Here is a 17393-nt window from a genome sequence, read left to right as displayed (position 1 = left end):
TTAACATGACATGTGACTGTGGAATATAATTTGAAGGCATAACTTAGGCAAGACAAAGACCAAATGGTTAAAAGGACTAAAGGAAATATCAAGATAATGCAAAGAATGTCCATCATCAACTAGTTGGACCCAAATGAGAAGCAGAAGTTCAGACTGGGAGGCCAGAAGTACTCAGTGAAGATGGCATGTCTTCGATCTTTTCTTTGTGTACCCAGCACCAAAAATCTTAGTCTGTGGTGCTCTTATAGCAAAGTGATGGATGCAGTATAAGAATCTAGACAGATAGAAAGACTGGTCACCAAAAGACCCCTAACTGCCCTGTAAAAACTCCATCAGAAAATGGTTCTGAAATTATTTTTAAATCTGCACAGATTGCAGCAAAGACCAGTGAAATAATTAAAAGTACTTATAAATATTTCCACAAAAGAATCATGGCTCAATTTACATTTTTAGAATAACAGAAACTACTCTAAAAGTCATTGCAGCATATTTTGGAAAGAAGCTGACTGGAAGTTTGATTATCTGCAAATAAGAAAGTTTTCCTGTTGTTTAATTTTGAAGAGTTATTGATAGTTAAGAAATGCAATCTACTTTCTGAAATAACCTCTTCTGGGTAAATAAAAGCCAGTGACCGGGAGACATTATTCAAATGAAATTGTTGAAACATAAAGATTGGTTTAAATTAAATGTTGTGGACCAAATGTTTTATCCCTTTTGAAAAATAAAAGTGGTGAATACTTTCCATTTACTTTCTGGAAAAAGGACATGTGCAGATAGATGTTTATTGGGTGACCATAGGCAAGTCATTTCACTGCTATGTGCCTCAGTTTCCCCGTCTGTAAAATGGGGATAAGATCATGACCGCCTTTGTAAAGTGTTTTGAGGTCTACTGATGAAAAAGGGTACATAAGAATTAAGAATCATTATAACTGCCGCTTTTACTTAGAATAAGGAGAAACTGTTAATAAATAAAAACTAATTATGGTAACGAGTATGGTAAACTGTCCTATTTTTGTTAAAAGTAAATAAAGAACTTTGTTGTTTCCTAAAGTGTATAGTCACTCATAACTCATAAAATTATATTTGAATTGATCCTTTCAGGTTCAAAACCAAGAAAAAGAATAGTATGTGGCTCAGCATAAAAAATTGGGAGAGGTCAGCTAATCTAGTCAAATGGCTAATGATAATTCAGATATCACAAGCCTCCTGTTGATTAGTCTCTAACTACTTAAGAAGTACTGCTAAATTAGCCTGTAAAATTAGATACATTTGAATTGTCAAGTCAACGCTACCACCTACTGGAAACTGATACAATATTAGAAAAGTACATGTTTGCTCTTTAATTAGCTGATCCTGGAGGCTCTTAAAGAAAAATATAAATGAAAAATATGAAGTCCCATTGAGTGAACTAAAAGGAGTTCAAAAATTAAAGTTAATGCCAATTTTTGTTGTAGTAGTCTTATTTTCAGTGGATGTTTAATTGGATTCTGTCACACTGTTAGTAATCAGATCTTATTTAAGACATGCACAAGGTATGAAATGAGACTATAGATACATAACAAAAATACTACATATTTAAATTTCTCTTAAAATAATGGATAGCTTGTCTGATATAACATCAAGAACACTTTGTGAAATGTTTCATACAGTATTATTTGAATTCTTTTAATTCTTGATGTGATTTTCAGGATTCCGGAATTTACATATCGATGATCAGATAACCCTTATCCAGTATTCTTGGATGAGTCTAATGGTTTTTGCTATGGGATGGAGGTCATATAAGCATGTCAGTGGTCAGATGCTATACTTTGCACCTGATCTGATACTAAATGAGTAAGTAGACAGTTACTGCTATTTACTAATATAATAGATTAAATCCTGACCCCACTGACATCAATGGAAGTTTTGCTATTGACTTGACAAGCGCTAGGATTTTGCCCTATGTTTCTGTTTCGTTGTTTCATTAAACAGTGCTAAAATTAAGATCAAAGGAGAGAGCTCTGATAATATCAAATATCAGTAACCTCAGTAAGGATTGCATAAAAGTCCAATGTATTTCATTGACATGGCCATCTGTAGACTCAAAAGCAAATGCGTTTTGGTGGTGGTTTTGTTTATTTGAGGGAAAGTTAAAAAAGAATTATGTTATCATAACATAAAACCTGAATTAGTTTGAATGTAGATGGGCAGAGCATTAATATCCCAAATCCTTGTAGCATGATACATAGGAGTATTTCATAGGCAATCATAGTATACTTTCCCCTGCCTCTGTAATAATTTGTCCTTGAAATTCACAAAAGAAACCTATACAAGGCAAGATGAAAATTAAACAAATAAGTTTATGATTCAGCTTAACATAAAACTAAGAACTAGATCCCCAATCCTATTTCAGGATCCCAGTGCACAGATCCTCTTGACCATGTGAAGTACCCATGAAATCAGTGGAATGCCACACAATCAAAGGGGTCATGCATTGGGATCTAAGGGTGAAATTCTGGCCCAACTGAAGTCAGTGGCAAAACCCATTGATTTCAGTGGAGACATGATTTCACTCTATGTGTTTACAGTAAACACTAGGAATTAGAAAACAAAAGTTGAATAATTTGGTATAATAAAGCACACCAAAGACATTATGTATACAGGAAAATGCTCTGACAATAACTTTTATTAAATTAAAAGCTATCTCTTTATCTATACCATTGTCCAACAGGTATTTTAAAACCAAGCTGCCACTTAGACTGGTTTATCCATAATTCAGTCCTAGTGCAGATGGGTACCACCTGCCATATCAGCACACAGCAGCACCAGCCTCAAACCCAAAAATTAGGCAAGAGCTGTTAATTTCCAGATGAATACACGGGTTGTTTTTAAAAGCACTGTAGATGTTTACCTACACCTTCTAATACCTAAAAATATGTCTAAGGATGAGATCCACTAAGGGACTTAGGAGTTGCAATGCTTGGCGTCGCAGTGCATGTCTTTTATGCACCTTGTCATCCAGTGGAATCCACAGTTCTAAATTCGGTGCCTAGGCTCCCTGTACAAGACATGGGGCAAATTAGATACCTATGAATGGATCCCACAAAAGCCAACTCGCTGAGTGGGGAGCTACCTAAGCTAGCCAGAAGGAAACGTCAAGGAAAGGATTGTGGCCACGTCCTTCAAAGGGACTCGTACGTCTGGATTGGAGGAAGCAGCATATCTCTATTTGGGATTTTTGACCATCAAGACTCTCCTTAATTTAGGTGCCTAAGCCAGAGGAGGGCAGGGTGGAGCACCCCCTTATAAATTTTCTCCCAGTGATTAGGGCACACACATAAGAGGTGAGAAACCAAGGTTCCAGTCACCCTGCTCCAGTGATCTAATATTTATGCAGAACAGCTTCAACGGGAGCGACTGAGTAATCAGTAGCATCATTTCCTAATAAACAATAAATTATATATTTAACTCATTTAAAAGAGGGTGCAACACTTCAGATTCTGAACAGATGTGAAGTATTTCTCACTTAAAACAAAAAAATATTGATCTACATGCATTGAGAAAAAGTTTTTTGTCATACCAAATATAAACATTTTGTTGATTATAATGCTTCCAGCCAGACTGGAACCATGATTTAAAACATTTGGGTGAAATCCTGTCTCCATTGAAGTCAATATTAAAAATCCTGTTGACTTCAGTAGAACCAAAATTTCACCAATGTTTTTTTTTTAACTCATTGATTTAAATCAAGTTGAGGCTTTGTACAACTAATCTCTGCTATTGCACCTTTCTATTCAGTGTATAATGAGCTAACAAATGCTGGGCTTTTTAAAATGCTACTACTGGCAATATATCTTAACTGATTTTTTGTAAGCTGCTGTAAGTAAAAAACAAAAATATTGAAAATAGAGGCTCTATTCCTGAAAACATTTCTGCAGTTATTTAACTTTACTGACATGATTAGTTCCATTGACTTTAATGGGAGTTCTCATAAAAGTCAGCATCAGGAGCTAACATTTATTTAAACTTTTTCTCTTTACAAAATCTTTGTCACTTTAAAAAAAATTGTGTCACTGTTAGTAGTTAAAAGTTATTTAGACTTTCAATCCATTCACAAAGTTATTGTAAACTTTTTTATGCAAGTATCTAAAATTTGTTTAAATGCCCATATTTGTTTTTGAAAGCATCCTCAAAAAGTGTTCAGGCTTCTAACTTGCGTTGAAATCAACGGAAGTTAGGGGCTTAAATACTTTTAACGATCTAGGCCTAAGTGAATTAGGAACATCATTAACATCAAACTGCCTGGTCAAAACAATTCAGCTATTTTGACTTGTGGAAGTTCCATATATCAGAAGATGATGTTGGTTACAAGTATAGCACAGGCTCTTTGTTTGTTAGTTTTGTGTTTGCCATTTTCTCTTTTTCTTACAGAGCAGATATTAATGAGTATCCTACAGTGTAGATAACCATTTAAATGTGCAAGTTCTTAGTAGAGAAAAACTATATGCAAAATCTGAAATTCCACTAACAATTAGAATGCTAAGTAAAGAAGCACTTGCAAAACATTTACTCTAGCAATTTAAGATTATAAATGAGAAGAAAGTAAAGAACTAGCAACATTTAAATTAAAAAATCTGATTTACATTTTAAAAATTGTTTGGTTTCTTTAATTAAAAAAAATCATTATTCATGTGACATTCAGCTCCTTTCAGTCTCTAGCCTGTCTAAACAGTGACACCACTAGAGGGGAATTAATTTACCTTTAAACTTCCAATCAAATGTCAAATTATGATTTTTTTATTAAACTAATACACAACAAATTCAGAAAATTGTTTTACTTCATATATCTCTCTTCTTAATTTCAAGAATGTAGTAATTAATCTAACAGCAAAATATGTACTGCAAAGAACTAGTGGCTGAGTCTTTTTTATTTTTACCTTTTTTGGGGTGTAAGACAGAGGATGAAAGAATCATCGTTTTATTCATTGTGCCTGTCCATGTGGCAGATCCCACAGGAATTTGTCAAACTACAAGTTAGTCAAGAGGAGTTCCTCTGTATGAAATCATTATTACTGCTCAATACAAGTAAGTAGAAAATGGATGTTTTTGTCTTTATAACATTTTTTGTTCTGTACCTCAAATATTAAAACAATACTGAAATGTTGCAAAATTTCACAAGGTGTTACTTATCATGAAAATTGTAGGGATGTATGCCCCAAAAAACATGGAAAAGTCCCTTTCAGCAAAAATGTCTCAGCCTCCAAAGCACTAAAATACTGTTTCTTTTTGTTGTGCACAGAATAAAATCAATGAGATACACGTTGAATACAATTTGACAGGTAGCCACACTAAGCTGGACATTTTCAGAGCAATAGTGCAGGGTTTCAGCCATGCAACTTTGAATGACTTCAATGGCAATAAACAGATAAAGCCCCATGCAAAGCTGCAAAATGACAAATACAAAAAAAATTCCTTTAATACAATGTCAGGTATGTTGACATAGGGGCCACATCCCGCTCCTGTGAAGTCAATGTTTTGCTCATTGGAGCAGGGGAGAATGGACATGGCTGACATATTATGTCAGGTTACTAATATTAACGATTATTCAAATTATTCCTGGGCAAAGATGGGAATATTTAGCCCAGGTGTAAGTCAGGGTAACTCCATTGACTTCAGCTGTCTGTTCCAGAACTAAATTTGGCCCACCACCTCTAGTCTGATCCCAGCTACAAAGCATCTTTCCAGGTTCCAGTTTGCTCATTGGTCTTCCACTTTCCAGGTAGGTGAGCATCTGGGTGAAGTTCTCTGCCTATCTATACTAAGAAAGTAGTCTGTTGCTGACCTCATTTGTCAGCAATGAATCCCCTGAAAATGATTTGGCTGCTAACATAGGAAAGTATTCTTGAGACTTGATTCCCCAGGAGCCTTACACCTACACTGAACCATAGGGGTGACAGGACAGACTCCTGTAGTATGTTGCTTGGTTCCTCCAAGTGCCAAGAAAAATGTTAATTGAAGGCTTATTCCCTCGTGTACCTTTGCTTGTGACTCGTGTGCTCAGCGTGTGACATCTGTGCTCAACTTGACTAGCTTTTGCATAAGCATAGACTTTTTTAAAAAGAATTTCTCAGCAACAGAACACTATATTTGGAATAGAAGTTTAGAATCCAGAGGACGTTCCATATTAGTATTGCCAGAAACAGTTACAAGAGTGAAAACAACAGACTCTATATGGCTGTCTTTCTCCAACTTTATATTCAGCATTTTTCTGCAAAATCTAAATTTCCATTTTTAAAAGGCTTATTTTCCCATGTTGAACAGAGTATATTGATTTCCAATCTGCTTCTGCCCTGTTAACTCAGTCTTGCTGAAAAAGTCTTCTAACTAAACAATGGCTGCATAGAAGTAAGAGATGGAAAAGACCTGTTGGGTCATCTGAGCCATCTCTCACAAAAGTGTGTGTGTTCCCCACCACATTCAATTCACACCATTAAGATGTAAACATCAAAGATTAAATTAAGACCATATTAATGTTAAAATGGTTTTAAAAACAGCAATCTAAGAAACATTCAGCTAGAGTCAACCAATTGGGCAAAATTTATCCCTAGTGTAACTCCAGTTGCTTTAATGGAGATGCATCAGGGATGAATTTGGCCTCTTTTTTTTCTCTGTTCTCTTTCCAGGATGAAATAGTGATATATACTTGTTTAAAGTCAAAGAAAACATGCCTAAGTGGAACAGATCTTTCAAAAACTGTACTTCTGAAATTCAGAAGTAGCTGATGTGTTGGCTTATCATTTTCAGTGCATGTTAGGAAGATGGGAAGATTTAAACCATTGCCCTATTGGGAATTTTTGCTCGTTTTTTATTTTGTATAGTTGTCTCCTGCAACATACTAAACAATGCTTATGTATTACACTTTCCTGAGACACTACTAGGTTATGCTAATCAATGCATCTCCTTGTTGCCTTGCCCATGCCCCTGCCTCCCTGGTCACAGATGACTTTATTGCAAAGGGAGGATTTCAGTCATTTTGCATCACTTTTACCACCATCTGTGGCAGATTTTCCATACCAGTTATCCTGTGCCAGGATTCCAGAAACCGACATACGTGATTGATTATAACTTACATATCCATCGGCCTGTCAGATCACCATTTCTGCACTTCACTGATTAACAGGAAGAAGTCTATAGTCCAAGATAAAATAATTAACCAAACAGTACAGTGTTAAATACAGTATAAATTCTTTCTCAGTTATTGTCTTCATAATATATTGCAACAATCAAGAGTATTACTTTCTCTTTAGTTCCTTTGGAAGGTCTGAGAAGTCAAAGCCAGTTTGATGAGATGAGAGCAAGTTATATTAGAGAACTGGTCAAGGCAATTGGTTTGCGGCAGAAAGGAGTTGTGGCCAGCTCTCAACGTTTCTATCAGCTTACAAAACTTATGGACTCCATGCATGATGTAAGTTTGTTTTTCGGGGGGTAGGGGAGCAAGGTTTATGCCAGAAACAAGAACCATTTCTTAAAGTAAATTTTAAAAATATATACATATACACCTCTACCCCAATATAATGCGACCCAATATAATATGAATTCGGATATAATGCGGTAAAGCAGTGCTCCGGGGGGGGCGGGTCTGCGTGCTCTGGTGAATCAAAGCAAGTTCGATATAACGCAGTTTCACCTATAAAGCAGTAGAATTTTTTGGCTCCTGAGGACAGCTTTATATTGGGGTAGAAGTGCATTAGGATGTTTGTGGTGTCCAGGCAGAGTTGGACACATCTTTAGGGCAAAAATCAATGCGCAATTAACCAGATGTTCACATTTTTATTTATAGAGGATTCAATTATATGGGAAACATATTTAAAATGCCAGTTCATTTTTTTATATTTCTATTAATATTAGTTCAGAGCTGTGGTATGTGTATTTCTATATATTACAAAAAGAACCATAAAAAGAATATTGTAAAGGTAGCAAAGGCATACTCAAATGATAGGAAATGTCAGTATTAAGGTTGCTTGTGAGAGCAACCTTAATTTGGCCTCATTTATTACAATACAGTCTTTAATTACATGATCACAAACAATTTTTTCCACAGGACCTTTGCCTTAATTATTCTATTTCTAATTTTTCAGTGTTTGACTTTGCAATCTTAACAATGTTCTTTTAACGTGGTTTTTTGTGTGTTATTTCCTAAATTTTAAAAAGGCAAATGAAAAAAAACAGAAAAATTCCATTGTGGTATTATTGTCCTCAATGTGGTTCATTAGTAGCGTTGCCACTTGAGCAAAGTGACTAACTAATAGCATTAGTAGGTTGTCATTCTCTGTGGACCAGCACTGGAGGAGGATGGGACACACGCACTTTGCCAGTGAGTTTCACAGATATTTGCTGACAGCAGAGAAATGATGAGACTCAGGAATCTTGGGTTCCAGTCCAGTCTCTGGAGGGGAGTGTGTCTAGTGGATACAGATTCTTCTGTCCATTTTCCCTAAGTTTCACCCCTTCTCCTCCAACTTATCCCTTTTCCAGTCCTGTCTCTTCCCCTCTCCTAGCTGCCAGTTCCAGTCTCCTCACCTAGAAAGTCCCCAGTCCCCATCTGTTTGCCCAACCATTCCCAGTTTTCCCTACCCTATAAGTTCCTTGTTCTCAGTCTCATTGCCTAGCATCCTTTAGTCCCACTCCCAACTCCTTGTCCAAACTAGTTCTTATCCTGTCCCACATTTCCTGTCCCCCAGCTCCAAACCCAACTCTTAGTCACAGTTTCCTTGTTCCTCCTGAGGCAGCCTTCAGTCCCAGTCTCCACCTCTCAAGCTCCTTGTTCCAAGCCAGGGAGAGGGCAGGCTGGGGCTGAGAAAGGGAAGGGTGCAATGGGAGGCTTGGACTAGTTGGGCAAGGATGCTGAGGTTGGGGGAAGTGAGGATACTGGGACTGGGAGCCAGTGAGGAAAACAGGAGGGACATGGGGGACTGGGAAGCAGTTAAATGATGGGAATCTGTGATCAGAGGAGGAGCTGGGAGAATATTAGAATTGGCAGGACAAGGGACCAGCCCCAGTGGAAGGGGGATAGAGGTCTGGGGGCAGGCGAAACAGTTAACAAGGAGTTGGAGGGGGAAAAGTGGGACTGGCTTGGCAAGGAGACTGGGATAAAGAGCCAGGGAGAGAATGGGTGGGATGACTGAGATTGAATGAGGAGCCTGGGGAGGAAGATTAAAACTGGGAACAGGGAGAGGAAAGAGAGATCAGATGAGAAGCCAAGAGAGAGAACTGTGGCTGACTGGGCAAGAACACTGGGACTGAGTATGAGGAGAGGAAGAGACTGGGAATAGACAGTGAGCCCAGATGGGGAAATTAGGATTGGCTGGACAGGGAGACTAGGACTTGGATGAGAAGTCTGCGGAATGGAGACTGGGACTGAGTAGGCAAGTAAAAGGAGACAAGGATGGGGTGGGAAGAGAAAAGACGGGGACAGGCTGGAGGGGATGGGGCATCAATGGCAAAACTTATAGAAAGTGGGCAGAAAATCAGTACCCACTAGAGTATGCTCCCCTTGAGAGCCTGGAATGGAGAGCCTCATGCTTGTTCACATGTAGGATAACAAGCTATTACTGCTGTCACTTAGTCACTTAGCTCAAGTGGCAGAATTCTGTGATGTGGATCTAAACATTCCAACCATGAAAAACCATGTTGGTGTCAATGTGATGCCATGTGATGGAATTTCTGTATTTTCAGTTTGCTGTTTTTAAAACCTAGGAAATTGCACACACAAAAACACATTAAAAGAACGTTATTACGTTCAGAAAGTCAAGCATGCAAAAGTTAGGAAATATCAGAATTACAGTTGCCTGTGCTATCATGCACATAGGCTCATTGACTCATGGATTTTAAGGTCAGAAGGGACCATCGTGATCATCTGGTCTGACCTCCTGCACATTGCAGGCTACAGAACCTCACCCATTCCTGAAATAGACGTCTAGCCTCTGGCTGAATTACTGAAGTCCTCAAATCATGGTTTAAAGACTTCAAGTTACAGATAATTCACCATTTACAATAGTTTAAATCTGCAAGTGACACATGTCCCATGCTGCAGAAAAAGGTAAAAAAAACCTGGGGTCTCTGCCAATCTGACATGGGAGAAAAGTTCCTTCTCGACCCTGACTATTACGATAAGTTAGACCCTGAGCATGTGGGCAAGACCTGCCAGGCAGATACCGGGGAAAGAATTCTCTATAGTAACCCAGAGCCCTCCCCGGATAGTGTCCCATCTCCAGCCACTGGGGATTTCTGCTACTGGCTGTCACTGACAGGCCACATGCCATCGTAGGTAGTTCCATCATACCGTCCCCCCCATAAACTTATCAAGCTCAGTCTTGAAGCCAGTTAGGTTTTTTGTCCCCACTGCTCCCCTTGGAAGGCTGTTCTAGAACTTCACTCTTCTGATGGTTAAAAACCTTCACCTGGTTTTGAGCCTACACTTATTGATGGCCAGTTTATATCCATTTGTTCTTGTGTCCACATTGGCACTTAACTTAAATAACTCCTCTCCCTCCCTTGCATTTATCCCTGTGATATATTTACAGAGAGCAATCATATCTCCCCCAGCCTTCTTTTGGTTAAGCTAAGCAAGCCAAGCTTTTTGAGTCTCCTTTCATAAAATAGTATCAGAGGGGTAGCCGTGTTAGTCTGGATCTGTAAAAGTAGCAAAGAGTCCTGTGGTACCATGCATCCGACGAAGTGGGTATTCACCCACAAAAGCTCATGCTCCAATACATCTGTTAATCTATAAGGTGCCAGAGGACTCTTTGCTGCTTTCATAAAATAGGTTTTCCATTCCTTGGCGCATCATAGTAATCCTTCTCTGCACCTGTTCCACTTTGAATTCATCTTTCTTAAGCATGGGAGTCCAGAGTTGCACACATTATTCCAGATGGGGTCTTACCAGTGACTTGTATAATGGTACTAACACTTCCCTATCTCTACTGGAAATACCTCACCTGATGCATCCTAGGACTGAATTAGCCTTTTACACGGCCGCATCACATTGATGGCTCCTGTGATAGACTTAGGTGTATTGGTCATTCTCCTCCTCTGTCACTTTCAACTGATAAATCTCCAGTTTATATCAAAAATTCTTCTTGTTAGTCCCTGTAGCAGGATGGTTACCCCGCTCCTGCCCTTTTGGGTGGAAAACAGCTCAGGAGAGGGCTGTGGCTGGGGCAAGAAAACTGGGATGATTAGGGAAGGTAGGCTCAGCTGTGGCTAAGCCCCAGTCAGGCCCAGCTGGCCCCTATAAGAGGCAGTGAGCCAGGAGTCCAGTCAGTCTCCCTCTGCTTGTAGAGGGAGAAAGGCCTGGGTGCAGGGTGCTAAATAAGGAACCTTGATTGGAACAGGGCTGGGGAAGGGAGCTGGGAGTTCTGGCCTAGGAAAGCCCCAGGCTGCAGGCCTGGTAAGGCCTATTAGGTACTGGGTTGCAGGGGACAGCCCATGGGTAGGCAGAGGCAGCAGGTCCAAAAGCCCCTTTGCCTATGATGAGTGGCTTACACTGCAGTCTGCCCCAGTGAGCAGGGGCTGGACAGGAACTGGCAGTAGCCTAAGACTGAGGTGAAGTGGGGATAGTGGGTGGGGGTTCCCCTGGGAGAGGGAGACCTCAAGACTAAGGGAGTTCTGCAAGAGGGGGCAGAAACCCAGTGAAGGGGCACTGAGTCCTGGGAGGGACATGGGGGCCAGAGTCAGGTAAGGTGGATCACTGGCCTGCAGAGGGTGCTCCTGGCTGGACAATGAGCTAATTCCCAAGGATGACCAGCAGGCGGCGCTGCAGGAGTGAGTTGCCTGCTTATAGTCCCTAAATGCATGACCTTGCACTTTGCACTGTTAAATTTCATCTCAGTTCTATTACTCCAGTTTACAAGGTCATCCAGATCTTCTTGTATAGTATTTGAGTCCTTCTCCGTATTGACTATACCTCCCAACTTTGTGTCATCAGTACATTTTAATTAGCACAATCTCACTTTTTGTACCAGGGTCAGTAATAAAAATGTTCAATAAAATTGATCCCAAGACCAGTCCTTGAAGAACATCACTAGCAACCTCAGCCTGTCTGTTCACCTTTCAGTATGACCCATTGTAATCGCCCCTTTAACCAATCCCTTAAACATTTTTCAGTTCTCATATTGATCCCCATCTTCTCCAATGTAACTAATAATTTCCCATGTGGAACTGTATCAAGTGACTTACTGAAATCTAGGTAGATTAGATCTACTGTGTTTCCTTCATCTTAAAAAATCATTTATCATTTTAAGTAGAAAATCAGGTTGGTCTGGAATGATGTACCTTTTGTAAAACCATGTTGTATTTTATCCCAATTACCGTTCACCTCCGTGTCCTGAGCTACTTTCTCTTTCAAAATTTGTTCCAAGACCTTGCATACGATTGAGCTCAAATGAACAGGCCTGTAGTTTCCTGGATCACTTCCCCCACCTTTCTTAAAAATAAGAATTATATTAGCAATTCTCCAGTCATAAGGTATGATGCCCCGAGTTTACAGATTCATTAAAAATCCCTGTTATTGGTTTTGCAATTTCATGTGGCAGTTCCTTTAATATTCTTGGATGGAGGTTATCCGGGCCCCCCCGATTTAGTCCCATTAAACTGTTTGAGTTTGACTTCCACCTCAGATATGATAATTTTTACATCTATATCGTCATTGCCATTAGCCACCTTGCCACTACCCCTAGGCTCTTCATTAGCCTCATTAAAAACTGAGGCAAAGTATTTGTTTAGATCAGGGATTGGCAACCTTTGGCATGCAGCCCATCAGGGAAATCTGCTGGCGGTCCAAGACGGTTTATTTACCTGCAGCATCAGCAGGTTCAGCTGATCACAGCTCCTACTGGCCATGGTTCGCCATTTCAGGCCAACAGGGGCTGTAGAAAGCTGTGGCCAGCACAGGCCTCAGCCTGCAGTGCTTCCCATAGCCCCCATTGGCATGGGGTTAGCAGTAGTTTGAAGGTGTGCATGACAGAGGCAGGGGTTTGCAGGTAAAGAAAGGGTGGTTTTATGATTAAGACAGTTGAATGATGCCCTGGAAAACTGGAGTCTGTTCCTGCCTCTGTCACAGAGTGTCTTTGTGATGCTGGGCAAGTCACTTAAGCCAGACTTTATACAGGTGGTCACTAATTGTGTGTTCCTCATTTTCTGCCTGCCAAACTTGATACTTTGGGATCTGATTTGCAGAAGTGCCGAGCACTCACAGCTGCAACTGAAGTCAATGAGAGCTGTGCATTGAACATATAAAGCACTTTGCAATGCTGTGTTGTAGCATTTGAAAAATCAGGTTCTGGGTCCCTCAAATAGGGCACTCAAAATTAGTGGGCACTTTTGACCTTCATCTCTGTGCCTCTGTTCTGTAAACTGGGGGAATAATATCACATTCTCACCTCACAGGGATTTTGTGAGAGTGAATTGATAGTGAAGCTTTCAGATACTATAATGGTGAGTACTATAGAAAAGCCTATGAGGAATTTAATAGTTCTGTTTTCAGAGCAGGGTTGAATAGTGTGCAGTGAATAAGTCATGGGACCACATCTGGCACAATGAGGATAAAAAAATAGGAAATGAGGACTGTCTGTCCTGTTCATTGAATGAAGCTGGGGATATTTTACAATGGGGTTAGTGTTACCCCATTTTTTTATACATTGAAGTGTTCATTTAGATATGTTCATGACTTCTAAAGTGAAAAGACTTTTTGGCTTGCAAGGCAAGACTATGCACAGTATGATTTCATGCGTGATAGACATATGTAAAATGACATCGATTGAATGACATATTTAAAGTAAACAATCATTGGTCATGTTTAGATAAATGTATGATGTATTATTAGTAGTCTAAATTCTCACATGTCTGTATTTCATTAAAACCAGCTAGTGAAACAACTCCACCTGTTCTGTCTGAACACATTTCTCCAGTCTCGGGCACTGAGTGTCGAATTCCCGGAAATGATGTCAGAAGTGATTGCTGCCCAGCTACCCAAGATTCTAGCAGGGATGGTGAAACCGCTCCTCTTTCACAAAAAGTGAAATGTTTTTCTCTTACTGAAGAGACAATTTTTGTGCCTTTTCTGTTTGTTTATTTTGATCAGGATTTTGCGATTTATTTTGGTCAGTATTTTGCAGTGTCAGGACTTTAGGATATTTGCTTTATTTACCATACCTACCACCTTACTATGTAAGTTTGATGTCCATATTGTGCGCTCCTGATTTATTTTACTATTAAAATCACAACTGATATTTGTCATAAGAAAAGTTTTGTAAGCCAGAATAGGTTGCTCCTTAGGAATTCACAAGAACAATACTTAACAAATGGAATCTTTAGTTGTCTAAGAACAGTTATCTTGTACATTTTTTCTTTCATATTATTCCTTTGAAAACTTGTGCTATGACATGGAGTAAACTTTTACTCTAGTACATTAGGTGGGTGGGTGGGTGTGCATATGTATAAATATTAAAGGTCTGAAGAAATTAAAATGTACTTTAGCCACATTTACTTATGGAAATTTCCCCTTTTACTTACTAACCTGCCTCTCTGAAGTAGCATTTCAAAATACAGTCTCCAGATTTAGGTTGATAGTGGTACAGTATCTTCACAAGTAGTTAGCATATTGGCAACAAAATGTACATTTTGTGTGAGTGTGTGTGTGTCCATACCAAAGTAAAACCAAAGCAATTCTCTGCAAAGATGGGAAGGATTAAGGAAATGCCCGTGTTTGCTTTCCACTGAAACCAATGTATACAGTAGAATATACACACACATCCTGCTGTTACTACTGTCTCTCATTAACAATATGACACTTACCAGTAAAGCTAAACCACTTAACTCTCATTTTAAACTTACAGTAGGGGCTATATGAATTAAATTTAAAAATTGTATCTTTTAGATGCTTTAAATATATTTTAGTTACGTGTCTCTCTTTAACATTCAGTAATGTTTAATGACTACAGCCTTTGGTGATCATGACATGCTACTGGATAACTGAACACCCCATAAAATCAAATTATAGAGAGATCAAATACAAAAAGAAATGGAAAGAATGATTACCGAAGCTTTGATACACACCAGTCTCATTATAATGCCATTCAGTGGACCTGTGTGAGGTTTACAAAGACAAGTGATTATAACTGGAATAATTGTAAAGGAGGGTAATGTGGCTGTGAGTACAAGTAAAGTACCCTTATATGATCAAAGAGAATGTCATAATTTTTATAATGGGAGTGAAATGTTTTACTGAAGAATTGCTGTGATATTTTCTTTGACATGGATATGAAACACCTCACATGCTTACTTCAGTCAGTTAGGTTCAAACAATATAGGAATAGCTCAAGGGCAAACAAAACCAACTATTAGGCTACAAAATCATTAAAAGCATTAGTGATTTTATCTGCCCTTGGAAGCCATGTCCTATTGCTCCAAGATTCCCAGAAATACCTTCTCCAGGGGTTGGCATGCTGATGGACTGGTGCCTCTAAGAAGTGCATGAGAGCAAACTACACTAAAAGTGAGAATAAAGATGAAAAAAAACCTAGCCAAATAGTTAGAAAAACCAAACAAGCACGATGTAGAGAAATGCCCCTAGATAAGCTGGGACAATGTCACTTTCTTTTTGAATGACCAGATTTGAAATTTTGACTGTCTGTGAACAAGTGATTTTGATTTTTTTCTCTACCACAGCCTGACTTTAACTCTGATCCTCATAGCATTTATGTTTTAATATATTATAGGTTTAAGCTGCAAGAGTTCTTTGTTTCTGCATTATGAGAGTAGTGGTGGGTTTTTTTGTTAGTAGTATTTGCATCCACTAGTTAAATTTATACCCAGGCTACATGCTTTCAACCACTTGCTCACTAATCCATTGCAAAATAATACCATTTCTGCAAGCTCTCTGGGAAGGTGACCATTGCTGGGGGTCCTGAAATCAGTATGGCAAGATTTATCATTCAATAAATATACTATTCACTGTCACTAACCTATTAAAACAACATCCTTGCCATGCCAGAAAATCATCCTAACCATCCCACCTTTGAATTTGGAATATGAAACAGTGAATAGGATCTCCTTAAGAATGCCCCTAAATTCAGGCTACATAAATCTGACTCAGTTTCTGCAATATGTTCCAAGTGAGTACCAGCTTAAGGATAATTTTTATTGCTGCCTTCAGTGCTGTGATAACCCACCTTATATATATTTTGCAGTGTACAGCCGCCTGACAAGTCAGTCTACATTTTGCGTTCATACTGTTTGAAAATCCTGTGTTCAGTGCGGCATCATCTACATTTAGACAAAACAGCTTTGAGCTTTTCCTGTCCTGATCCCCATGTAATTCCTAAAGATGTTTTATTCCCTAGTTTGAAACGGTCATCTGTCTTTGATTCCAACTGTATTGTGTCAGGAAACAGAACACGGGTTTTTCCAAAGTGGACAGATCTAATGTGCAGCAACTCTTGATCGGCTACAGACCCATCCAGGAATCCAGCAGCAAGCACAGTAATAAACTTAGCTTTCTGTAGGATTTTCTGAGGCTTTGCAGTTGTCTATGTAAAGTTTTTCATTGCATGGATGGTTAAGATTAAGCTCATTTTTGACCTGCAAGATGCAAATATCTCTAAAACTGTCATGTTTAATGATTGTGTAAGTGGTATTTAAAGGAGGTCGCACAATTCTGGATCTCCTCATGCTGAATTTTACAGAGCAGTCTAGTAATAGGAGAGTCTTATGGGTGAAGTGTGGCAGTCTATGAGCAGCAGAGCAATCGCATACATGGACAGGATACATTTTCAAAGTCTTGCCCACTTATGAGGGGACTGTACTAATGAACTTTCTGATTCTTTCTGCAAATTACACAAATCTTTTCCTCTTTCTACCATAATCCCAATGATTACTTAGTCTTCTGCAAATTTGGGAAAGTGGATTTAGGTCCAAGTCTCTCATATTCATTTGCATGTTCTTCTGTTCTACCTGCTTTATGTTTTCTTCGCCCGAGGCTTTCAGTATTATCCTCTGCAGCTTCAGACTGCTCTTCTTTAAAAAAACAAAACAAAACAAATGAAAAGCTACTTTCCGGGGTCATTTTAGCATTATTGCAATTTTTCACCTTTTTTTAGAGCAGTCATGTCTGTGTGTGTGTATATATATATTATACACAGTACACAAATGATTGATTTGCAAATTAAACTGCTTGGGCCTGGCAGAAGCAGTTATGTTTGCAACTGGAAGGCTGCAAAAATGTTAAAGAGAGAAAATAAGCAACTTCCGAGTGCCACCAATTGGCCCGCTCTGTTACATATAACCTGAACCTATTTAGTTCTCATAATCATCCAAGAAGGTTTAGAAGACCCCAGAGAGACCAAGCATAGACCTGA

At 39.0% G+C, this 17393-nt stretch overlaps 1 protein-coding gene across 1 annotated transcript in view; it reads left to right on the top strand.

Annotated features, from left to right (window-relative positions):
- PGR (progesterone receptor) overlaps window positions 1-14355 on the top strand; it is a 68944-nt gene extending 54589 nt beyond the window's left edge. Inside the window, exons 5-8 of the mRNA XM_030560119.1 lie at window positions 1689-1833; window positions 4934-5064; window positions 7287-7444; window positions 13902-14355. Of these exons, the coding sequence (XP_030415979.1) occupies window positions 1689-1833; window positions 4934-5064; window positions 7287-7444; window positions 13902-14057 (590 nt within the window). The 3' untranslated portion in view covers window positions 14058-14355. The remainder of the gene's footprint in view (window positions 1-1688; window positions 1834-4933; window positions 5065-7286; window positions 7445-13901) is intronic.
- The last annotated feature ends 3038 nt before the right edge of the window (window positions 14356-17393 follow it).

Source organism: Gopherus evgoodei, chromosome 1 (assembly GCF_007399415.2).
Source record: "Gopherus evgoodei ecotype Sinaloan lineage chromosome 1, rGopEvg1_v1.p, whole genome shotgun sequence".
NCBI lineage: Eukaryota > Metazoa > Chordata > Testudines > Testudinidae > Gopherus > Gopherus evgoodei.
Note: the sequence above shows the minus strand (reverse complement) of the source record. Positions and strands in the feature narration are given on the sequence as shown.